The sequence below is a fragment of the Rhinopithecus bieti genome, unplaced genomic scaffold (assembly GCF_001698545.2).
Source record: "Rhinopithecus bieti isolate Rb0 unplaced genomic scaffold, ASM169854v2 scaffold_11839, whole genome shotgun sequence".
Classification (NCBI taxonomy): Eukaryota; Metazoa; Chordata; class Mammalia; order Primates; family Cercopithecidae; genus Rhinopithecus; species Rhinopithecus bieti.
Genome location: NW_016806877.1, coordinates 58902 through 85199, shown reverse-complemented (window position 1 = coordinate 85199; position 26298 = coordinate 58902). Strand labels below are relative to the sequence as shown.

Sequence of the window (26298 nt, the reverse complement as noted above, 5' to 3'; positions counted from 1 at the left end):
TACTTAATTTCTTTGAACGTTTTTGATGTGGGAGACAAACTTCTTTTGTAATCCCCCCCTCCCCAAGAAAATGCCCAACACCTTTATACCAAAGTTAAACAAAATAAGTAATTTTTCAGGGTACATACATTTTCCATTATGAACTAAAAAACATTTCTACAAATTACATCAAAAAGAACGATGTAACAAAGCTTATGCTCATGAATGTCAGTTTCAGGGGTCAAGCAGCATTGTGTGGGGTCATGTCTAACATCAATAATTAGTTTTTTATAAAGTGTTTGTACAATTTAAATTGTATTTTCAAGGAAGGCAAAGGTCATGATGCCCTGTAGGCCTTGAGCTAAAAGATTTAAAATTCTTACCAAAAATAGCTTATGAATATACAAATACTGTTCACTTAGACAGGATAAATAGGCCTTCTCTTGTCTCTCTTTAAAATATCATGGGCTAAATTAGTTTCCAAAGAAAATATTGTAGGATGATCTTGAATCGTATTGGAAATCTATTTCTTAATCCAAATCTTAACTCTACCTCAGGGCACGGAGCTGGAATTGTGAGCATGGGTCTTGGGATGAACGCTGCCTCTTTCATACTAATCGGTGAGTTCCAAGTCATTCTCAGTATTGAATGTGACCATAGGCTACCCAAGTGGCAGTTGGCTCTACTCGATGCAAGCTTTGTGTGACTTTTAATTACTGCTACAAGGTAAAGAAAAGGTGTATTCTTTTTAAAACTAGCAAATACTTGACGCTCAAAATCTCTGTATGCTCCCATTTGACAAAGCACTCAAAGTGCTTTGTTCACCCTAGTTCAAAGTTGGTTGGTTGGTTTCAAAATAAGTGAGTAGCCCTTTTCTTGTAAACCACAGCAGTGAACATTTGTGCCCTGTTTATAAAGGTAGCTCAAAGCATTGATGGCTCTGAGAGGTAGCGAATTCTCTAGTGGTTTTAGAGTATGTCCGTGAAAATATTTGTTGCTAGAACCCATCACCTCTCTTAATTTCATAAGTAAAATTAAATTAGCACCTGGCTATGAAAGTGTATTTTAAAAAGCTTCTCTGGTGCAAGCATATTTGATGTATGTGTTTAAAAGTCTTTTGTTTTTAATTTCTAATGCTTTAGGATGTGAGCTGGACATAAAATGCCAGGGATACTTAAGATTGCCACATCCTAAGTGTTTAAACTGCGACGAGTAAGGGCATTTAAAGACAACTTCAGCTAGACACCGATGCATACTGCCCATCAATCATGACTAAAAATCTAAATCAACACTCTCTGCCAAAAGCCTTGATTTCTTTCAGTGTTTATGAATCATGACTCCCCCCACCTCTTCATGGCTGTTGACCCTGGCAGGTCGAATTTCTTCTCTCACTACCTGGAACCTCAAGATGACAGTGCTAGCTCTTTTGAATGAGGCAGCATGTCTATTGGGGTCAAAATTTACTTTAGCCATTTGACATAGGACAGAATCCTATGCTAGGTACTACTGGACTCTAGTAGTGAGAGGAGACGAAAGGAGAAAATATATCTGAAATATGAACTACTTGGGTTAAAATAGACGGATGTGTAGCATTCAAAGGGATGGCAGGAAAACCCAAACTCTTCTCTGAAAACAGCCTTGCTGCCATTTACAGCGCTTTACAAGCAGATATGTACTTATATATGTGGAATCAGGTAGGCCCACCTGGATGGACACTAACAAATTAATAGAACCGACACTTTCCCCTTAAAAACAGCCGCCACGACAACAGTATAAATATACACAGTACAATAAGAGTTGAGAAAACATTTCAGGTCTAGATTTTCTTAATAATAGGACAAAAAAATCCCTTAAGTAGTATCCTAAACCATCAGTGCCTCCTTTGCCTTGCTTCGTTATTGCCTTTCAGAATAGATTAATTTCCCTGAAAGATCGAATTTACAATCTTCTGCTGATTGAAACATTTGAAGCTGTGATTGATGAAGCAACAGTGAGGCAGTTTGTGCAGCTGTGAGTGTGCAGGTGCCCCCAGCACCTGCAGATTTCGCTTCTCCCATCCTTGCTACACATCCAGGTCCCCCACCCCCAGGCCAGGCTTGGTCCCCTCTCTCTGTGTCCCTCATGGATTCCAGTGAGATGGTGTGATTTCTGAGGTTGTGAATAAAGTGCTCCATCTGCCTTTTAAAAAGAATAACCATTTAGGGGAAATAAAGGGAATCGGAGGCCTAGTTTCTTTCATGTGGAAGACGGTAAGTCCCAAAGGATCACCCTGTGATACTGGATTTCTGAAATACCCTATGGTTTTATATTGCTGAACAGACTAGCTCGAGAGAACTGAGGATGGCGGGTGACCTAAAGGCGTCACTTCTACACAGGTGGGTTTGGCTTTGCCCAGAAAATAAAGGGTTGGATCTCAGTACGAGGCAGGGTGACGGCATCAGGACAGGGGGCGAAGCTCGGTGAAGAAGAAGATGGGCAAACGGGTTCGGGAAGTGGGGGGTTTCGGGGGGACTGGGGGGCGGCTCCTGCGAGATGGACAACTACACCACGACAGTGGAAGTCACTGAGCTCGGAAACAGACGGGCTCGGAGGGGAAGAGGGAGCCGGCAGAGGGGTGGCAGGGGGAGGGGGGACAGATACTTGGCGGCGGCAGCCGGGCTGCAGGGCGCTCAGAGCCGGGTCTGCGCCTCGGGGATGTAGATCTCGATGCTCTCGGCGCTCTCGGTGGCCGAGTTCTGGCGGACGGACGCGGCGCGCTTGGCGGCCATCAGGCGCTTGCGGGCCTCCTGGCGCTGCGAGCTCTCCAGCGAGCGCTCCCGGATCAGCGGCGCGGGGCCCTTCGCCGGCTTCTTTGGCACTGGAGGAGGGGCCCTTCTCTCCTGATCAAAGCAGAAGGTTCAGGACATTACACAGCTTCTCAGGACAAGCTTGGGAAAAACTGGGATAGGTCAGTAGTTAGAACACACATTTTTTACCTAGGGGTGGTTAGTTCTGATCTGCACACTGCATATCTACTTTTTTCTTCCTTATTCTGGCTTGGGTATTCAAAAGATGCAGAAAAAAAAAAAAAAATCCCGGTAAGCTTAAGGCCCGGGGTAAGGCTGGGTTGCAGAACTAGGTCTCTCCAAGGGAAGGAAGTGGGTATTGTAAAGGCCCCCTGTGGAAAGCCTGTGGCTCCCAGCACATTGAGTGTGGTTCTCTCTGGAGACTCCAAACTCCTCCTGGTGCCAGAGATGGGCCAGGAAGCAGCGGCTGCAGCAGCATCTTAGAACCCCTGCATCCCCTCTAAGGACGCAAGTCACCGGGTGCAAGCTTGGTTCAGAGCTTAAAAACATGTCCACCCTGTCCCCGGCCCGTCCTCCCTCCCCTTCCCACCAAACCTAAATAACCAAAGGAGGAAGAAGAAGTATCAGATTGTATTCTTTAGCTTTGTTGGTGCTACACCAGGTTAGACCCTTTTGCACACCACACACGAACACACAAGCAATATACAATATACAGGGTCACGGGAGAGGCAGGCCATTGATATTTCCTACACTCGAGAGTTCAGTTAGTTCCAAGGTGACTCTGACTAGGGACCTCGGGATAACTGTGGTGGCCCAGGAGGCAATTCCAATCACAGGGGCAGAAACTGTGCCATGAAAAGTTGACACAGGATGAAAGAGGTCATTCCTCTTATCAGCAGCAAACTATGAAACAGGCGGATATTTTCAATGCCACTGCAAAAACAAAAGACAGTCATCTCTTTGGCATTAAAAAAAAATGCAGCAGGAAAGAATGGCATCTAGACCACAAAGGATTTTTAGGGAAAGAAGGTTGAAGTTGTAGACTGTGAAAGGGTGCACATAAAACTGATGTTTTCATTTTGAATAAAATACCCTCCATTCTCATAAAACGAAGCGTGAACATTATCTTAAAATATAGATTCGGTGATTCTCCAAAGGGCACTCTTTGTGTCTTAACGCCAATGCTCAACACAGCAATTCCTCCCTGCTTGCCAGGGCAAGCAAGTGCCTAGTTCAACTTCTCACCCTGGAGCTGCCCCACCGGCTGTCTAAGGTGGAGTCTGTGTGGCTTAAAAGAGAAAAAAGGAGAGCCTGGAGTGCAAACTATATTCTACCAAGTCTGATTATGCTTGTTCATTTTTCTCCTCAGGTTCATGGGGTGATGAAACGCTCTGATCATAGGCAAAGTCCATTAAAAAACTTAAAAATCAAGCTAACTAATGATTTACTATGTAAATCATTACTATTACTATGTAAATCATTACTATGTAATATCAGTAGGTTACATATATCAATTCTTACATATATTAAATCTTCATTGTGGAATAACTCAGTAGATATTTTTAGAAATATGAATACTGGATTTTTTTAGTCATTTTCCTTTTCTTATACATTTTGATTTTTTAAACAATTATTATTATTATTTTTATTTTTGAGAGAAGGTCTCGCTCTGTCACCCAGGCTGGAGTGCAGTGGCGCAATCATGGCTCACTGCAGACTCAAACTCTCCGATTTCAAGCAGTCCTCCCACCTCAGCCTCCCAAAAGCTGGCACTATAAGTGTGCACCGCCACGCCCAGCTAATTTTTGTATTTTTTGTAGAGGTGGCGTTTCACCATGTTGCCCAGGCTGGTCTTGAACTCCTGGACTCAAGTGAGCCACCCGTCTTGGCCTCCCAAAGTGCTGGGATTACAGACATGAGCCACCGCGCCCGGCCAACAATGATTATTAAAAATATATATATAATAAAAAATAAATGAATAAGAAATTAGATTGATTAGCTCTGGAAACTAAGTTACTAGTGTGTGTGCGCATTTGTAGTGTTTCCTTAAAATAAGACTGATTTAAAGCTTATCTAGCAGATAGTTTTAAACACAGATTCAAGAAAACTAGATTGGGTGCAAATGTTTGGCTTCCCAAGTGAGAGGCCACATGAACATCCACAGTACTTTCCAACTTAACGCTACAACCCCCATTTTGATGGTGACAGAATTGGAAATGGGGGACAGTGATGAGAGCATCACCCTCTTGTCACTTACAGATGGTCCCTTGGGACTGGATTTTTCCTGGGAGCCCACTGACCCCAAGAACCCTGAAAACACGATATGCGGCAGCAGAATGGATTAGATTGCTGTTAGCTCTCTGACGGGTGAGGGGACCTGAAAAGAACAGGGCCACCAGCATTTCAAGGGAACAGCCATTCAATTTTCAGATGTTGATTCTCTTGGAATTATTTGACCTGAGGCCATAGGAAAGCAAAGGGTTAAAAAAGTCACGTTCGACATGCCAGCCTGGGGAGCTGGACGCTGGATACCTGTGTGAGCCTCGTGGAACACCATAATCAAACGTGAAAATTACAGTTGATTAATTAAAGTAAAAGAATTTAAGTCTTTATTTCTAAACTGTTGCATGAGGACCCCGGTGAGCAATATTCCCCAAGGCAAATCAACCAAAACAAAACTCTTTTGAAAAAAAATCCCAACATTTATATAATTACTGTGAAACTTTATGGTATATATATTTTAGACTTGAACAACAGTAATTTCTTTATTACTATATTTATGAAATGATTATCAAAGTCAGTTATTTTCAGGGCATCCTATTTTCTTGAAAACACATCCTAGGGGTATAAGGAAGTTGAATTCTTGTTCTATGGATTCATGCACTGAAGATGTCATTTATTTTAGTTTAAAAAGCAAAATGGAGGCAGTTCCTTCCAGTGACTAAAATGGTTTAACTTAAAGTTTAATTAACAAAAAAGCCACATTCCCATTTTCCAATTCACAGAGACAGGTTTTTCTTTAAAAAATATGCCTGAAACATATTACAGATAATATCCCAAATGATTACTATGTAAACATTGTCATTACAATGAAATTAATATGATATCAGCTCCATTTCACATTGTAAACAGCAGGACTGAATGCAGAAGCCTATTTAGACTGTCCAGTGTTTGTGCAGGTTTTTAAATGAACCATACAAAATCTACATTGTTCTACCTTCTTGTCAAGAGGATCCATCTGTTTCCAATTATTGGCCTTTAACTGATGAAGTTCATCAAATTTCATACTAATATTTTCTATGGACAACTGCAGCATGTCCCAAAACCCCGCCAAATCCTGGGAGGTGGGTCTTGGATGAGCATTAGGATTCTGCACAAGAGAAAGAAAAACATTCATGCTTTAGAGGCAATTCTTGACAAGCACAGGCCCAAAGAAGCATTTTCAAATATTTCAAACACATAAGGAGGATGAGTTCCTTTTGGTTTTCAGACATGAGGTAAAAGTGAGGTTACAAATGGTAATTTTATACACTCATCCGTTTGAGTCAGTGATTTTAAAATGTCAAGGTTGTAAAACTCTTCTGTTGTGATACCACAGCTATCAATTCAATATGGTATGGGGGAAGGGTCTAAACATATGAAAAATCCCAGAACGTGTGATCTACTGCAGGATGCATTTTAAAACACCATATTTAAATGAAAATGCCATTTTTGAAAAAAAAAATACAGTATATTATTATTAGAGTTTGTATTCAACTACATGCCATACAGTTTATTCAGAGAACAGATAAGGAATCTAAAATAAGATTAGTTTAAATATTCATGTCAAGTAAAACACTAGGGTAAACAAATGATTAGTAATAAAATATTGGATTTTCAAAGCACTATGTGTTTAATAATTAAGATGTTTAATAATACAGGAAGTAATTTTATCATAGAAAGTAATTTATCATATGACTGCTTTGACAAAATCATCTGGAAATCCATTCATTTTAAATTGACCGTAAAATCATATAGCAAATGTGAGAACACATTATCTCTACATACATATATCTACAAGTCTGTAACGACCCATTTGCTAAGTAATAGTAAACATTCTTTAGTGTTTCAGGATTGACTTTCTTTGCCCCATCCACATATCCCGGATAACAGAATGTATAAACCTGAACTTATATGCCCTAAGACAGAAAAAACACAGCTAGGAGACTGAAAATGTCATACTCTTTGTTCATCACTACCTGCAGCAGTAGCTAAAGGCATTCATGGTTAGATGGGTAGCAGCCTCCAAATGACAAGAGATCTTAGGGCCGGGCGCAGTGGCTCACGCCTGTAATCCCAGCACTTTGCGAGGCCCAGGTGGGCAGATCACAAGGTCAGGAGATTGAGACCATCCTGGCTAACATGGTGAAACCCTGTCTTTACTAAAAATACAAAAAATTAACTAGGCATGGTGGTGGGTGCCTGTAGTCCCAGCCACTCGGGAGGCTGAGGCAGGAGAATGGTGTGAACCTGGGAGGCGGAGCTTGTCAGTGATTCCGAAGATCGTGCCACTGCACTCTCAGCCTGGGTGACAGGGCGAGACTCTCGTCTCAAAAAAAAAAAAAAAAAAAAAAAAAAAGAGATCCTAACTAGTATCTGTTTTGGTGACCTCTTGGTATTTCAAGCAACTGGATAGACTGTGAAACTCCACATACTATAACAACATGAGGCCAGTGTATGCTTTTAAAACTAACCCCTAATAAAACTGTTATCAGAATTTTGGAAAGTACAAGGTTGATGACCATCAAAATAATGGATTGGAAAGATGTTTTAAGTCCTTGGGTGCACCAATATTATTGGCCTACCTCAAAATAAAAATAAATGAACACTGGGTGTGGTGGCTCACACCTGTAATCCCAGCACTTTGGGAGGCCGAAGTGGGTGGAACACCTGAGGTCAGGAGTTCGAGACCAGCCTGGCCAACATGACAAAACCCCATCTCTACTAAAAGTACAAAAATAGGCCAGGCACAATGGCATATGCCTGTAATCCCAGCTGCTCAGGAGGCTGAGGCAAGAGAATCTCTTGAACCTGGGAGGCGGAGGTTGCAGTGAGCCAAGGTTGTGCCATTGCACTCCAGCCTGGGTGACAAGAGTGACACTCTGTCTCAAAAATAAATAAATACATAAATAAATAGATAAATAGCTCTATTTATAAATGTGTAGTTCCCAAAGTGCCCAAAAGTTCTAAAGTTCATGAGAAGAAATAAATTTTAAAGTTTGTGTTTGATTCATTATTAAAATCTATTCCAATGATGTCTGAATTAATGAAAGTGTTTCTCTGTAGTATTCTGATTTAGTAAACTCAAACAAAAAAAAGGATTTCTCAATATTTAGATTTCCAGAATAGACAGGTACAAGCTTTGACCACGTGCCTGTGGTGTCAGCTACCCAGGAGGCAGAAGTGGGAGGATCGCTTGAGCCTGGGAGGTGGGAGGCTACAATGAGCCGCGATCGTACCACTGCACACCTGCCTGGGCAACAGAGTGAGGCTGTCTCAAAAAAAGAAAGGAAAAGAGAAAAGAAAACACTGCAGTGTACCTACACTCTCTGATTCCACTGAACTATCATTTCGTACATTGATGTACTGAAACAATGTAGCCAGTAGGCCTGGTGACCTCAAGACTTCATTGATTTACAAAATATGAATAGTTTAGTTTTAGTTACCAATGAGGCCAAATAGACTGTAGGAACATCAAACTGTATTTAAAAGGCCCTTTGTCAAAGCTTGTATCTGTCTATTCTGAAAACCTAAATATTGAAAACCTTTTTTTTTTTAGTTTACTAAATCAGAATACTACAGAGAAACCCTTTCATTAATTCAGACATCGTTAGAATAGATTTTAATACTGAATCAAACACTTACAAACTTTTTTTTTTTTTCTTTTTTTGAGACGGAGTCTGACTCTGTCACCCAGGCTGGAGTGCGGTGGCCGGATCTCAGCTCACTGCAAGCTCCGCCTCCCGGGTTTACGCCAGTCTCCTGCCTCCGCCTCCCAAGTAGCTGGGACTACAGGCGCCCGCCTCGTCGCCCGGCTAGATTTTTGTATTTTTTTTAGTAGAGACGGGGTTTCACCGTATTAGCCAGGGTGGTCTCGATCTCCTGACCTTGTGATCCGCCCGTCTTGGCCTCCCAAAGTGCTAGGATTACAGGCTTGAGCCACCGTGCCCGGCCACTTACAAACTTTAAAATTTATTTTTTAATGAACTTTACAACTATTAGGCACTTTGGGAACAATAAATTTATAAATATATCTATTTATTTATTTATTTTTGAGACAGAGCATCGCTCTTGTTGCCCAGGCTGAAGTGCAATGGCACAATCTCAGCTCACTGCAACCTCTGCCTCCCAGGCTCAAGTGACTCTCCTGCCTCAGCCTCCCGAGTGGCTGGGATGACAGGCATGCATCACCATGCCTGGCTAATTTTTGTGTTTTCTGTAGAGATGGGGGGTCTCACATTGTTGCTCAGGCTGGTCTTGAACTCCTGGCCACAAGATCCTCCTGCCTCGACCTCCCAAGTGCTGGGATTATAGGTACAAGCCACTCCGCCCTGCCGGTGTTTTCTTAAATGTATTTAACTCTGTATAATGGGCAATTTGTTCCCTTCTCATAAAGAATCTCTTTGCTCCCACATCATTAAGAAGATAGACAGAGAAACAGAGAGAAAGCGTTTAGGCTCAGCCATTCTCCAAATCAGTGAGTCGTGTGATATACCATGCACAACAGCGGCAGCTCACTCCTTAATCTAAGACAGGCTGCCTTGGAGACCAGAGGTGGGGGCTGGAGGGGAGAGTGGGGAGGGTCAAGGGAGGCTGGAGTCCTTGGTTTAGTTACGTTGGAAGAAGCCAACTTTTGTCTATTCATTCTAAGCCTGAGAGTCTAGTTCGTGATAATGAGTGTTTTCAAAATAGAGCTATGATTTTTCTCCTCAGAATAGGAACTCATCAAAGGAGGCTGGGTCTGGTTCTGACAAATTATGGTGCCACATTCATGCAGCTGTGGACCCAAGCAGTGCTGCACCAGGCCACGGTGCCTCCTGGGACAAAGGAGCATGGAGCTGAGTCCACTCCATGAGCAGGAGGAGTGAACTCACATCCTGGGTGGGATTTACAGGGATTGTGGTCGAATAGACTGGGATTTGAATCTTGGCTCTGCCTTTTACCATGGGGCTGTGGGCAAGTTTCTTAGTTTTTCCGTGCCCATTTTCCTCATTCGTAAACTGTCATTAAAATGTCACTATCAGGCCAGGTGAGGTGGCTCATGCCAGTAATCCCAGCACTTTGGGAGGCTGAGGCGGGAGGATCACAAGGTCAGGAGTTTGAGACCAGCCTGGCTAACATGGCGAAACCCCCTCTCTACTAAAAATATAAAAAATTAGCCGGGCGAGGTGGCGGGCACCTATAGTCCCAACTATGCAGGAGGCTGAAGCAGGAGAATCGCTTGAACCCGGGAGGCAGAGGTTGCAATGAGCCGAGATCGCGCCACTGCACTCCCAGCCTGAGCAACAGAGTGAGACTCCTTCTTGGAAAAAAAAAAAAAAAAAAAGTCACTATCAACTCCATGTGTTCTTTTTGAGCATGTAACCAGACCAGGAATGTAAACGCTCTCAGCATGGTGTCAGGCACATGTCAGGCTCTTGACTTTTTTCTGGAGGGGCCTGGTTTGACCAGCATTGTGACTCTCTTCCCCCACCTATGTCCTTCTAGTGGCCAAGAAATGTGAGCCCATAAGGAACTAGGAAATGTCAAAAGCTGGCTTTAACGAGGTTAACATTTTCTAGAAATCTGCACATTTTTGGACCTGGTGCAATGGCTCACACCTGTAATCCCTACACTTTGGGAGACCGAGGAGGGTGGATCACCTGAGGTCAGGAGTTCAAGACCAGCCTAGCCAACCTAGCCAACATGGTAAAACCCCATCTCTACTAAAAATACAAAAAATTAGCTGGGTGTGGTGGTGGGCGCCTGTAAACCCAGCTACTTGGGAGGTTGAGGCAGGAGAATAGCTTGAACCAGGAGGTGGAGGTTGCAGTGAGCTGAGATTGCGCCATTGCACTCCAGCCTGGGCAACAAGAGTGAAACTCTGGGCTGGGCACGGTGGCCCACACCTGTAATCCCAACACTTTGGGTGGCCAGGTGGGCAGATCACCTGAGGTCAGGAGTCTGAGACCGGCCTGACCAACATGGAGAAACCCTGTCTACTAAAAATACAAAATTGACCGGGCGTGGTGGCTCATGCCTGTAATCCCAGCTACTCAGAAGAGTAAGGCAGAAGAATCTCTTGAACCCAGGAGGCGGAGGTTGCGGTGAGCCGAGATCGCAGCATTCCACTCCAGCCTGGGCAACAAGAGTGAAACTCCGTCTCAAGAAAAAAAAAAAAAAAAAAAAAAGTGAAACTCCATGTGAAAAAAAAAAAAGAAATCTGCAAATTTTCAAAACTTTTGTCTGCAATTTCATCTTTAAAAATTGACAATGTTTAATTCCATATTTAGTTGATCATTATATTTCTTTTTTTTTTTTGAGACGGAGGTCTCGCTCTTGTCGCCGGCTGGTTTGGAGTGCAGTGGCCGATTCCGCACTGCCAAAGCTCCGTCCTCCCGGGTTTTAGCCATTCTCCTGTCAGCCTCCCGAGTAGCTGTGGACTACAGGGCAGCCACCTCGCCCGGGCTTAGCTTTTTGTATTTTTTTAGTATGAGACGGGGTTTCACCGTGTTAGCCAGGATGGTTGAACTGAACTCGTGATTCGCCGGTCTCGGCCTCCAAAGTGCTGGGGATTACAGGACTTGAGCCACCGCTTGAGCCACCGCGCCCGGCCCATATATTTCTTTTAACAAGGTGTGTTGTGTTTTCCCTGTATCGTGTACACATTGACTTCCTCATGTACCTATTCCTCATGTACATGTTTGAGCAATACGGCTTTATATAAGCTTTCTTATATTTAAAGCACAGAGAATCATGTTAATTGAGATCTGTGACACATTAGCAAGTTTGCAAATTAGCAGGAGTTTGTACCTGGCCCATAACTGAAGCTTGATAGAATATTTTTTGGACTGAATTCACTTATTAATACATTTACTAACAATAATGATCTCATAAACCAGAATAAATTTCTGAAAAATTGGAAGAAGGGTGAGTTTATTTTTTCTGAGAGAGAGGAAAATGAATTATAAATGTGTGTGTATTAGGCAGGGAGTGGGAGGGTGTGGGAATAGCCCTAAAGAGAGATTACAAAAAGAAAAGAGGGATGGAGACTACCAACTTTTCCATACTTTGTATTTTCTCTTGGTTGATCCCTGTCTACATAAATTTCTTTCAGTCTGTATTTCTCCTTGTTAACAAGAAGTGGTTAAAACTCCAAAACTGGCCGGGTGCTGTGGCTCACACCTATAAATACCAGCATTTTGGGAGGCTGAGATGGGAGGATCACAAGGTCGGGAGTTTGAGACTATCCTGGCTAACACGGTGAAACCCCATCTCTACTAAAATAACAATAATACAAAAAATTAGCTGGACATGGTGGATGTGCCTGTAGTCCCAGCTACTTGGGGGGCTGAGGCAGGAGAATCGCTTGAACCTGGGAGGCAGAGGTTGCAGTGAGCCAAGATCACGCCATTGCACTCCAGCCTGGGCGACAGAGCGAGGCTCCATCTCAAAACAAAACAAAACAAAACAAAACAAAACAAAACTCAAAATCATGCCTGTCAATTGTTGGGGATAAAAGAAAACAAAACCTCTAAGATCATATTTTAAGTCATTTAGATTGCTAATAATTGTTTTCACTTGCCACAAGGTAAACAAGCTGCTTTTCATTTTCTTTGTTTTAGACCCAGCTTGACCAACAATTGAGCAATAAAAGCTATTCTTGCAGGGATTTATTTTACTTTATTTTTTTAGACGAAGTCTCACTCTGTTGCCCAAGCTAGAGTGCAATGGCGCAGTCTCAGCTCGCTGCAACCTCTGCCTCCTATGTTCAAGCGATTCTCTTCCCTCAGCCTCCCCAGTAGCTGGGATTACTGGCACCCGCCACCACACCCAGCTAATTTTTATATCTTTAGTAGAGACAGGGTTTCACCATCTTGGCCAGGCTGGTCTCGAACTCCTGACCTCAGGCGATCCGCCTGCCTTGGCCTCCCAAAGTGTTGGGATTACAGGCATGAGCCATTGCGCCCAGCCTGTTTTGCTTTGTTTTTGCATGTCCAAGAAGGATGAATTCTTCATCTGTCTCAAGGACATCAAATCCACACTTTGTAACATCCTTGACTTCTGGCTCTTGAATTAAAACAGAGAACTCAGATTAGGAAATAGTCATTGACTGCTATTTTAGAAAGAAAATCACTATCCAAAATGATTTTTTGGGGCAATATTATTTTTGAAATATCAAGCTGCTTCATATTTTGATAAGAACAATAAAATCAGAGATGCCATGTGAAAGCCAGGAAAATGGAAAATTTTCAGTTACAAAAAAAGCAGGAAATAGTTTTAACTTGATTGAATCTTTTCTTCTAAGATTATTGAAGTGAAAAATAAATATTTTAATTTTAAGACAATCAAGAAATAAGATTCATCAGACAATTCTCTGTTCCAAGTGAGAGACTCCAATGGACCTTGACTTGGTTCAAAATCAGTTTTACTTTAGTTGGGCCAGTCTTGGTAACATGTTCTTCTCATGGCACTAGCAGGGAAATTGTAGAAGGAGAGTGTTACCTACCAGGTTTTCTTCACACAGTTCTCTGAACTGGTAGAATTTCTGGGCCATGAGAAGCTGAGCACTGCCCACTGCGGTTCGGATTTTTCCTAGAACTGAAAAGAGCAAACATACGAGAAATTTACACATCTTGCTTCCTTGTTGAGATTTAGTCTGGTAAAGCAAAGAGGAAGTTATGCTGTAATAATTAGGGAAAAAGGCACACACGCACACTGAACACTCATGCCCACCCAGAGAGCCCAATCACTGTTGTTACCCTGTTGGTCTATGTCACAGAGGCTCCTGGGTTAAAGTAATAAAATCAACTTGGAAAAACACATGCTCCTCCTGCATATTTCTTGGGAGCAATGGAGTTTTCCAGCACTGATGTTACCAAGAACTGGATGTTACCAAGAGAAGAGGCAAACAGTTGTTGCTTTTTTTTTTTTTAAACTTCCTTTACCGCAAGGATGAATTTCAAGTGTTTACCAGTATAGTTTTGGATTGATGGAGTCAGCCGTCATGGTCGGCTGGCTTGTTTTTCTAATACAAGCCCAAACACGAGGAAAGCAATATTAAACTGGAGGGGGAATCTCTTGGCACTCACCATATCCCATCCATATCCTTTCTTACTTTTCTGGAGCTCAGCCACTGGTACTGTTAGGAAAGAGCTGTGACTGACTGAAGTATTTTCTAAGGAGTGAACATGTTCAGCCTGTTGCCTAGAAAACACCAAGGCCATCCCAGCTTTTACACTCCACAGCCCAATCTTCCTGTTAACATAGAGTGAATTCCCTAGGCACTGTGCTGAAAATCTCCGTCTCTGCAAGCAGGTTACTTCTTGTCTCCCCAGCAATCTAAGGCACCTTTCAGCTGCCGGCAGGCGTGCTCAGACCAAGCAGAGCTGCTCTCTGCTGAGCAATACCAGCTCTGCAGTGTCCCTGGGGCTCGCCTGCACACTTTGGGACTGGGTGCAGCTGCCCTGCTACCCACCAGGGTGTTCTCAACATACCCTAATGGTCGGGAAGGAAGGGATCAAAAACTAAAGCAGGAGAACGTCTCAGAAGAGCACTTGCGTCTCTGGAAATCTTCACGGGGAGATACGGTACAGGATTGAAACAATCCGGATGTTGTGAGTTTACAGAGCCAGACACCCAAGTGGAATGAAGCCTTTCTCAACCTCATTCCCCACAAATTCTGAGTGACAGAAATTGAAGAATAAGAAACTCCATTCTGGCCCAGGGTTTTCTAGCAATTTGCTCCTTTATTTGTTTTAAACTGCTAGGCTAGATAATGGTTTCTGATGCACATTCTATGTAGGCGTTACTCAACTATTTCAGCATTCCCACAAGTCACTCGCTGCATTTATATTTCCTCTAATATGTCACCAGCCACACCAAACAGCTCACAGGCAGACATCTGTCCCCTCCCTCCGTGATCTTGAGGGGTTTCCCTTGACAACTGTCTAGCAGCAATTTCTTAGGCCTAAGTTTTAACTATTTTTCTGCTCTGCTTTTAAAATCTCTTGGAATGGTTATCCTTTTCCTCTTTAACTAATAAATCAATTGTGCAGGACCTCCTCTCCTTTGCTTAACATCCCCAGAAAGGACAGCTTATGGAGACACAGGGCCTGAGTGGGCCAGAGTCCTTACCATCTACTGCCTGGACAAGTCACCATCTCTACTTTCCCATATGTAAAATGGGGCTAATGGTACCTATCTGGAGGGTTGTTGAGAAGGTTAAAAGCATTAGTGTATTTGAATTGCTTAGGGCTGTGTTGGATTTACAGTAGGCACTTAATAATTATTGGTTATTACCTAGGATCAGAAACCTCTACCTCTTCTATGGGTGTGCCCACTGTGAGAGCCACACTTGCCCTGGCTAGAAGAGAAGAGGAAAAACAAAGTCTGGATTATCTAAGGTGACTAGATATCTTGGTCTCCTGGGACAGGTATGCTCTCTGGGTGACCTCTTCCAGCTCTGAGAAGGTATATGGAGCAGGTACTTCCTAAGTGAGCATGCGGCTATAGGTAAGCTCTGAGGTTTATGGAAACCTCTCTGAATTATCTTGCTGAAGGGTAGGACTGTGAGACTGGCAAATCTCAGAATGAATCCTGGGAGGTTATGACCAGGGTACCTAGGTCTCCACTCAGATGGCTGGGTTCCACAGCTCCTGGGAGCTATCACAGAAACTCCAGCTATTCTGATTTACCTAAAAACTTTGAGCTGATGGTTCTCAATTACGTCTGATGCCTGAGCTATATAATAGACTCCCATAATAAAAGTAACTGAGTAAGACAGTGATTCTCAAAAGAGGAGACAGCACTGTTCTATTATTATTCTATATTATTCGGGCAACATGCAACCACATAAGTTAGGGCTAACTCAGACGTCTTCTCAAAAGTAAAACAAGGGACATCTTTCTTCATTCAGCATGGCCTGGCAAGAGCCCTGGCAAAGTATCTGGGGTGGAGTTGCGGCCCTTCTGTTTCCCGGGCTTTTGCTGTCATGTTCCTTGCATGGAAATTCCCTACTGGCTGTGGGATACTTGCAATTCCTGTGTCCAGAAGATGACCTTTCCTAGGTCCAGGGTGGGGAGATGACTGCTTGGGCCTAGAATGAGATCATGAAACAGGGAGGCTTGGGAGCAGCAGATGACGACTCATATTTCCTCATCCTCCACACTTTCTTTTCCAGAGAACTAAAAACTCACTTTAATTTTAAGAAAGAAGCTGTAATGGAGTTTTTGTTTTGTTTTGTTTTGTTTTTTTCCATTAGACACTCTTGTGTGTGTGAGGTAAGTTCTTTCTTCCAAAAGTAAATTTCACATTTGTTGCCCATGCCTTGAGGAAGTTGAAATTAATAAACAATAAATGGTAAACACCAGTAGAAGTAAAAGTGGAAATAAAAGGCTGAAAGTTGGTAAAGAAATGAAGAAGAAAGAAGCATCTCGATGTTGTTTCGAAACTACTCTAAAATGTTCAATACCAACCTTCAGGGTGGAAAAAAAAATACAGTTGGCCCTCTGTATCCATGGGTTTTGCATCTGTGGGTTAAACCAACCTTGGGTCTCACTATGTGGCCCAGGCTGGTCTTGAACTCCTGGGCTTAAGCAGTCCTATCACCTCAGTCTCCCAGAGTGCTGGGATTCCAGGTATGAGCCACCGCATCCTGCTGAATTTGTTTTCTTTTTCCCTTTTCTCTCTCTCCTGTGAAATGAGATAAAGTAAATGTTCTCCACTCCTATCCCATTCCTTTTTTGTTTTTGAGATGGAATCTCGCTCTGTCGCCCAGGCTGGAGTGCAGTGGCGCGACCTAGGCTCACTGCAAGCTCCACCTCTCAGGTTCACGCCATTCTCCTGGCTCAGCCTCCTGAGTAGCTGGGACTACAGGCGCCACCATACCAGACTAATTTTGTGTATTTTTTGGAAGAGACGGGGTTTCACAGTTTTAGCCAGGATGGTCTTGATCTCCTGACCTCGTGATCCGCCCACCTCAGCCTCCCAAAGTGCTGGGATTACAGGCATGGGCCACCGCGCCCGGCCTATCCCATTCCTTTTCATCCCCAGAGGAAACCACTGCAGTAGAGAATGACTATTTCAGTCCCCTCACTGAATTCATAAGGTGTCTTTTCTGGTCCTGGAAAGGTGATAGCTAAGGGTCTTTTTGAGTGTTAGATTGGGGCAATGTCACTAGCACAGTTGAGATCCCCTAGCCAACAGCAGCAGATGTTCTCTGAAAGTTAGAATGGGGGTGTTAAAGCTCTATGGGTGTTGAGTTGATCTCTTTCACATTCTGGTCATGCTTTTTTTTTTTTTTTTTACAGATTGTTCAACCCAGATGTGGTTAACAGTTTTTCCACCCATCTCCCTTAGGGCACATTCAAGTGCATCTTACAGAATAATTATCTCTGCTGTGTCACCCAGGCAAGCCATTTAACCATGATTTATACCATGTATTTGTGTAATACTTAATCAGATAGTAAGCCTTGTATTGCTGGGCAGTTCTTTTTATCTCTAGCCTCCCCAGACACCGTATAGGCACCTGATGGTGAGGCTTATAGACTCCTCCCTTTCCTTTCCTTCCCCAGCTACTCTGTGAATCTGTCCCTCAGTGGAAGTACAGAACAAAACAGAAAGCACAGTTGAATGGAATTCCTCCTACTTAAGAAGGAAGCACTCCTTATAAACCCCCCCACTTACAATTCTTCAAACCTCTGACTCCACAATAGATATTTTAAAAGACCCACAATAGAGAGGACAGGCCTGGGTTAGTGAATCATGTAAAGTCAGGAAGAACTTTTGGGAGGCCTTTGTGAATACGTGTTTGCTTAAATTATCACCACTTGGTATTTCAAAACTCACAAACAGGCATCTAATGAGATCCTCACAGGACCCTGTGAGGCAGAGCAGATAACTTCATTTGAGAAAACTTGTGCTCAAACTACAAAGTCTCTTCCCCAGGGACACCTGCTGTGGCCAGTCCCTATCTTCTGACCCCAGTCTAGTTGGGCTCTCTTCTCTCTACACTCACTGAAAATTGTGTCTGAATCTACTTAAGTGGAAGCTATCTGAGTGTGATTTCCTTCTTTTTTTTTCTCTACTGTGGTAAGAACACTTAACATGAAATCTACCCTCTTAACAAATATTTAAGTACACAATACCGTTTTGTTAATGGTGGCGCAGTGTTGTACAGCAGATATCAAGAACTTATTCACCTTGCATAACTTTAGATCCACTGAACAGAAATTCCCATTTCCCCCTCCCCCTAGACCCTGGCACCCACCATTCCACTCTCTGTTTCTTGAGTTTGACTATTTTAGATACCTCATATAAGCAGAATCATGCAGTATTTGTTCTCCAGTAACTGGCTTATTCCACTTAGCATATAGTCCTCCAGGCTCATCCATGTTGTTGCATATGGCAGAATTTCCTTCTTTTTCAAAGCTGAATAATATTTCATTGTGTGTATATACCACATTCCATTTATCCACTGAGTGTGATTTCTATTTATTTGTTTATTTGTTTATGAATGGGGTCTCACTATGTCGTCCAGGGTGGAGGACAGTGGCTATTCATAGGCATGATCATGGGGTACTATAGCCCTGAACTCTTGCCATAGCCTTCTGAGCAGCTGGGACTGCAGGCATGAACCACTATGCCAGGTTGCATGTAATTTCTTTATCAACATTTCCCAGCCAGTGCCAATGGATAGGGGTGAGTGGTGTAATAAGTCAGTGCGAGAGTTGGAAGAAATTCGCCAAGCCCTGATCACGTGTCCCACCATTAGGAGCAAGAGCCCAGACCCATCCTGTCCACATTAGGGAAGCCCAAGAGCCACACCTGATCATTTGCCCACATTAGGAAGCCAAGAGGCCACACCTGATCATTGTCCCACATTTAGGAAGCAAGAGCCAGACCTGATCCACTGTCCCACATTAGGAAGCCAAGAGCCACACCTGATCATTGTCCCCACATTTTAGGAAGCCAAGAGCCACACCTGATCACTGTCCCACATTTAGGAAGCCAAGAGCCAGACCTGATCATTGCTCCCACATTAGGAGCAAGAGCAAAACCACATCCCTCCACCTGAAGTGACTGGCAGGCAAGGCAATCAAGGCAATTTCAATCCTGAAAAGAAGAGAGGAACCAAGGACACCTTGAAAGAGATGGTGGGTGTAAGTTTCAATTTCCGTTTTTCTTTTAAAGATTATATGTCATAGTGAGAAGCAAAGAACAACTATTTTGGCTGTGGGAAAGGGGAGTCTTTTATGCAAACTATGATTTGAAATCTCCTGACTACATTCAAAGACCCAGCCATTTAGAAGAGAACATACCTCCTCTTTCCCACTGACCTCTGTGGCATAGGTTGTTATTTTGAGAAAAGGAGGTAGTATAAGAGAAACAAGGATGAAGAGAAAAAACACTTTCTTTTAACCCTTCCAATGGGTCTATGACAAAGCTGCAAGGAGTTTCAGTGCGCTGGTGATCTTTTTGCTGGGTTAAAATCAGGATTACAAATCCTTAAGCATAAGCAGCATATGTATCCTTTCCTATTTCAAGAGAAGTTAGGTCTCTAGAACTGAAAAGGCAGACGTGCTCATTTCTCTGATTGCTTTTTTTTTTTTTTTTTTTTTTTTGAGACAAGAGTCTCACTCTGTCACCCAGGCTGGAGTGCAGTGGCACGACCTCGGCTCACTGCAACCTCCACCTCCCGGGTTCAAGTGATTCTCCTGCCTCAATCTCCCGAGTATCTGGGATTACAGGCTTGAGCCACTGCGCCTGGCCTCTCTGACTGCTTCTAATTCTTACAGGATACTACACCTGACTTCACAGTCATCAGACCTTACTTTAGGGCCTCAGAAACAGAGAAGAATAGACATATTTCTTATATCCTCAAAGTAGGTACCCTGAAGCCTGGACACGACAGACACCCCGGCAATGGATTACATCTGACAGGCTCCCCGTGGTGAAGGTTACTACGCTACATATGCTGCATAGAACTTGTCACATTTTTCTGCCACCTACACTGTAATTCACCTAGTATGTTTCATTTTAGTCTAACTGTCTCTCTGGGCAATACAGGCACGCCTCAGACATATTGTGGGTTTAGTTCCAGACCGCTACAATAAATGAATATCACAATAAAGTGAGTCACATGAATTTTTTGTTTCCCAGTGCATATAAAAGTTATGTTTACACTATACTGTAGTCTGTTAAGTGTGCAATAGCATAATGTCAAAAAAAAAAAGTACCGGCCGGGCGCGGTGGCTCACGCCTGTAATCCCAGCACTTTGGGAGGCCGAGATGGGCGGATCACGAGGTCAGGAGATCGAGACCATCCTGACTAACATGGTGAAACCCCGTCTCTACTAAAATACAAAATTGGCCGGGCGCAGTGGCGGGCGCCTGTAGTCCCAGCTACACGTGAGGCTGAGGCAGGAGAATGGCGTGAACCTGGGAGGCGGAGCTTGCAGTGAGTGGAGATCACGCCACCGCACTCCAGCCTGGGCGACGGAGTGAGACTCCATCTCAAAAAAAAAAAAAAAAAAAGAAAAAAGTACCTAATACTTTATTGCTAAAAAGTGCTAATGGTCATCTGAACCATCAGCAAGTCACAATCTTCTTGCTAAGGGAGGGTCTTGCCTCGATGTGGATGGCTGCTGTGATCAAGGTGGAAGTTGCTGAAGGTAGGGGTGGCTGTGGCAATGTCTCTTCTTAAAATAATTTTTTTTCATTTTTTATTTTTTGTAGAGACGGGATCTCGCTATGTTGCCCAGGCTGGTCTCAAGCTTCTGGCCTCAAGTGATCCTCATCTTGGACTCCCAAACTGCTGGCATTACAGGTATGAGTCACTGCCCTGGCCGGCTGTGGCAATTTTAAAAATAAGACAACAATGAAGTTTGCCACATCAGTTGACTTTTCCTTTCATGAAAGATTTCTTTGTTGCATGCAATATTTGTTTGACAGCATTTTACCTACAGTAAAACTTTTTTCAAAATTGGAGTCAAGGGGCCAGGCGTGGAGGCTCACTCTTGTACTCTCAGCACTTTGGGAGGCTGAGGTGGGCGGATCACCATCCTGGCTAACACGGTGAAACTCCGTCTCTACTAAAAAATAGAAAAAATTAGCCAGGGGTGGTGGGGGGCGCCTGTAGACCCAGCAACTCAGGAGGGTGAGGCAGGAGAATGGCGTGAACCCAGGAGGCAGAGCTTGCAGTGAGCCAGTATCATGCCACTGCACTCCAGCCTGGGCAACAGAGTGAGACTCTGTCTCAAAAAAAAAACAATTGGAGTCAAGGTTGGGAGTGGTGGCTCAGACCTGTAATCCCAGCATTTTGGGAGGCCAAGATAGGAGGATTACTTGAGCCCAGGAGTTCAAGACCATCCTAGGCAACATGGCAAAACCCCATCTCTACTAAAAATAGAAAAAATTAGTAGGCATGGTGGCACATCCCTGAAGTCCCAATTGCTCAGGAGGCTGAGTTGGGAGGATCACCTGAGCCTGGGAAGTTGAGGCTGCAGTGAGCTGTGATTGTGCCACCGCACTCCAGTCTGGGCAACAGAGGAGACTCTGTCTCCAAAAAAAAAAAAAATTGGAGTGAAAATCCTCTTGAAACTTACCACTGTTTTATCAACTAAGTTGACGTACTATTTTAAATCCTTTGTGGTCATTTCAACAGTGTTCACAGCATCTTCACCAAGAGTAGTTTCCATCTCAAGACTATTTTCTTGGCTCATCCATAAGAAATAACTCCTCCTCTGTTCAAGTTTGATCATGAAATTATAGCAATTCAGTCACATTTACAGGCTTCACTTCTCATTCTAGTTCTCTTGCACTTTTTACCACACCTGCAGTTTCTTCCTCCACTGAAGTCTTGAACCCCTCAAAGTCATCTGCGAAGGTTGGAATCAACCTCTAAACTCCTGTTAATGTTGATATTTTGACCTTTTCCCATGAATCATAAATGTTCTTAATGGCATCTAGAATGGCGATTCCGTTCCAGAAGGTTTTCTTTTTTTTTTTAATTTTAAATTATTTTTTCAAAATTTGTTGGGTGATTGGTATATATATTTATGGGGTACATGAGATGTTTTGATACAGGCATGCAGTGTGACGTAAGCACATCATGGAGAATGGGGTATCCATCCCCTGAAGCATTTATTTATTTATTTATTTATTTATTTATTTTTTTGAGACGGAGTCTTGCTCTGTCGCCCAGGCTGGAATGCAGTGGCTGGATCTCAGCTCACTGCAAGCTCCGCCTCCCGGGTTCACGCCATTCTCCTGCCTCAGCCTCCCGAGTAGCTGGGACTACAGGCGCCTGCCACCTCGCCCGGCTATTTTTTTGTATTTTTTAGTAGAGATGGGGTTTCACCGTGTTAGCCAGGATGGTCTCGATCTCCTGACCTCGTGATCCACCCATCTCGGCCTCCCAAAGTGCTGGGATTACAGGCTTGAGCCACCGCGCCCGGCCCCCCTGAAGCATTTATCCGTTGGATTACAAATAATCCTCCAGAAGATTTTCAATGGACTTTTCCCAGGTCCATCAGAAGACTCACTATCTATGGCAGATATAGCCTTATGGAATGTATTTTTAACTAAGAAGACTTGCAAGTCAAAATGACTCTTTGATCCATAGGCTGCAGAATGGATGTTGTATTCCTCTGTTTTCATGCTACTGATAAAGACATACCTGAGACTAGGTAATTTATAAAGGAGAGACGCTTAATGGACTCACAGTTCCACATGGCTGGGGAGGTTTCAGTCATTGTGGAAAGTGAAAGGCACGTCTTACATGGTGGTAGATAAGAGAAAATGATGATAGACAAGCAAAAGGGGAAACCCCTTATAAAATCACCAGATCTCATGAGACTTATTCACTACCATGAGAACAGTATGGGGGAACCACCCCCATGATTTAATCATCTCCCACCAACCAGGTCCTTCCCACAACATGTGGAAATTATGGGAGCTACAATTCAAGATGAGATTTGGGTGGGGACACAACCAAACCAAATCAGATGTCATGTCTGCAGGCATGAAAACGACATTCATCTCCATGTACATCTCCATCAGAGCTCTTGGCTGACTAGGTGCATTGTCAATGAGCAGCAATATTTTGGAAGAAATCTTTTTTTCTGAGTCACAGGTCTCAACAGTGGGCTTAAAGTGTTCAGTAAACCATGCTGTGAACAGAGATACTCTCATCTAGGCTCTGTTGTTTTACTTATAGAGCACACTTTATAAGAGCACACAAATTTAGTATAATTGTTAAGGGCCCTAGGTTTTTCAGAATGGTAAATGAGCATTGACTTCGACTTCAAGTCACCAGCTGCCTGAGCCCCTAACAGGAGAGTGAGCCTGTCCTTTGAAGCTATGAAAGGCCTACATGGCATCTCCTTCCAATAGAAGGCTGTTTGGTCTACATTGAAAATCTGTTGTTTACTGTAATCATCTTCATCAATGATCTTAGCTAGATCTTCTGGATAACTTACTGAAGCTTCTCCATCAGCACTAGGAATTCACCTTGCACGTTTATATTACGGAGACAGTTTCTCTCTTTAAACTTCATGAACCAACATTTGCTAGCTTCAAACTTTTCTTCTTCAGCTTCCTCACCTCTCAGCTTTCATAGAATTGAAGAGTTGGCCAGGCGCGGTGGCTCACGACTGTAATCCCAGCACTTTGGGAGGCTGATGCGGGTGGATCACCTGAGGTCAAGAGGTCAAGACTAGCCTGAGCAACATGGAGAAACCCTGTCTCTACTAAAAATACACAATTAGGCATGGTGGCGCATGCTTGTAATCCCAGCTACTTGGGAGGCTGAGGCAGGAGAATCGCTTGAACCCGGGAGGCGGAGGTTGCAGTGAGCCAAGATCACGCCACTGCACTCCAGCCTGGACAAGACAGAAACTCCATCTCCAAAAAAAAACAGAAGAGATTTACAATGCCTCTCTGATTAAGCTTTGGCTTAACGGAATGTTGTGCCTGGTTTGTTCTTCTCTCCAGACCACTCAGACTTCATCCGTATCAACAAAAAGGCTGCTTTGCTTCCTTATCATTTGTATGTTCACTTGGGTAGCACTTTTAACTTCCTTCAAGAAGTTTTCCTTTGCATTCACAACATGGCTATCTGGCACAAGAAGCCTAGCTTCTGGCTTATTTTGACTTTTGACATGCCTTTCTGACATGACTTAGTGAGGAATCACTAAGCTTAATCATTTATTGCTTTTGATTAAAAGTGACAGATTGTAACTCTTCATTTGAACACACAGAGGCCATTATTGGGTTATTAATTGGCCTAATTTAAATATTATTGTGACTCAAGGCACAGGAAGGCCTGAGGAGAGGGAGAGAGACAGGGAAATGACGGGTCAGTGGAGCACTCAAAACATAGACACCATTTATTGATTAAGTTCACTGTCTTATATGGGCATGGTTCATGGAGCTCCAAAACAATTACAACAGTAACATCAAGGATCACTGACCACAAATCACCATAGCAGATATAATAGTAATGAAAACACTTGAAATATTGTGAGAATGACCAAAATCTGACACAAAAACAGAAAAGGAGCATATGCTTTTGAAAAGATGGTGCTGATAGACTTGGTCAAGTCAGGGTTGCCACAAACCTTCAATTTGTTAAAAAAAAAAAAAAAAAAAAAGCAGTATCTTCAAAGTGCAATAAAGCAATGCCAATAAAATGAGGTATGCCTGTGTGTGGGAAAAAGCGTAGGTGTGGGCTCAGGAACAATCAGCTCACCAGTTACCAGCTGCTGATCTTGGGAAAGTTGATCAGACTCTTTTTCCTTTAATGGCCATAATATCATCTTCATAGCATTGCTGATTACTTAATGGAATAATATAGGTAAACGTGAGAATGCAGTAGGAATTATAACTCCTATAACTGATCTACATTCTTTAGTTCTTGGGTATTTACCTAAAAGGTGGCAGTATCCAAAAAATGACATGATTTCTCCTGCATATCTTTACACTCCAACTTCTCTCTCCAGTAGTGTGAAATAATTTGATGTCCTTCTTTTTTGCTGGCTTTTATTCAGGCAGATTTTCACAAGTGTCACTGATTGGCGAATAATTTCTTTTTTTATGTGTATAAGAAATCCATTCAAGACCAGCCTGACCAACATGGAGAAACCCCGTCTCTACTAAAAATACACAATTAGCCTGGTGTGGTGACACATGCCCGTCATCCCAGCTACTTGGGAGGCTGAGGCAGGAGAATTGCTTGAACCCAGCAGGCGGAAGTTGCGGTGAGCCGGAGATCGCGCCACTGCACTCCAGCCTGGGCAACAAGAGCGAAACTCCGTCTCAAAAACAAACAAACAAAAAGAAATCCATAACAATTTTTCAGGGGCTCAGATTGTAGTGCCTCTCTGTATAATCTAGCACAGTTTCCTCCAACCATCAGAGCTCGAACAGTGGCCAACTGACTGCTGGGTGACACAGACACACAGAGGAGACAGGACCCGAAAGCACACTGGACATTCAATCAGAGCCTTACTTGGAAAACAGACTCACTGCAAAATGAAGGGTCAGAACCCTCCTTAAGAATGGCAGCTTCTTCAGGTACAGAGATGATGGCAAATAAACCCTGCTAGCCTCTACAGCTATATTTCCATTTTATTTTCCAGAGTGTGCTTAGCCATGTGACTTGATGACACCATAAACCAATGGTCTCTAAACTTGGCTGATCCTTCACTGCTGCCCATTAGTTCTTTGCGATGTGTTTGGTTACCTCCCTCTCTAACCCTGATTTCCTGAATCTTATCCATTCTCAACTCAACCCCTATTTCCTCATCTTCAGCAACCTTGCCTCCTATGAGATGAAAATGGAGGGCATCAGGCATGAACACTGCTGTGATCAGATGATAGTGTGTCTTCCAAAATGTACGTTGAAACTGAATCCCCAATGCAATAACAGTAAGAGGTGGGGCCTTGGGAAGAGATGAAGTCATGAGAGCTCTGTGGTCATGAATGAGGTTAGTGCCTTTATTAAAGGACTCAAGGTTGGCGGGACCGCCTCTTGCCCTTCTGACTCTTCTGCCACGCGCGGACACAGGGTTTGTCCCCTCTGAAGGATGCAGCAACAGGCCTCATCTTGGAAGCAGAGAGCAGCCCTCACCAGACACACAACCTGCTGGCACCTTGATCTTGGATTTCTCAGCAACTAGAGCAATGAGAAGTAAATTTGTATTGTTTAAAAATTACCCAGTCTTGGCCGGACGGGGTGGCTCAAGCCTGTAATCCCAGCACTTTGGGAGGCCGAGACGGGCGGATCACGAGG

At 43.4% G+C, this 26298-nt stretch overlaps 1 protein-coding gene across 1 annotated transcript in view; it reads right to left on the bottom strand.

The window, feature by feature from the left end:
• Positions 1 to 26298, bottom strand: part of LOC108533557 (disks large-associated protein 1-like) — a 79783-nt gene continuing 53485 nt past the window's right edge. Inside the window, exons 4-6 of the mRNA XM_017878332.1 lie at positions 13513 to 13604; positions 5983 to 6135; positions 1 to 2858 (exon numbers count right to left, since the gene is read on the bottom strand). Of these exons, the coding sequence (XP_017733821.1) occupies positions 2649 to 2858; positions 5983 to 6135; positions 13513 to 13604 (455 nt within the window). The 3' untranslated portion in view covers positions 1 to 2648. The remainder of the gene's footprint in view (positions 2859 to 5982; positions 6136 to 13512; positions 13605 to 26298) is intronic.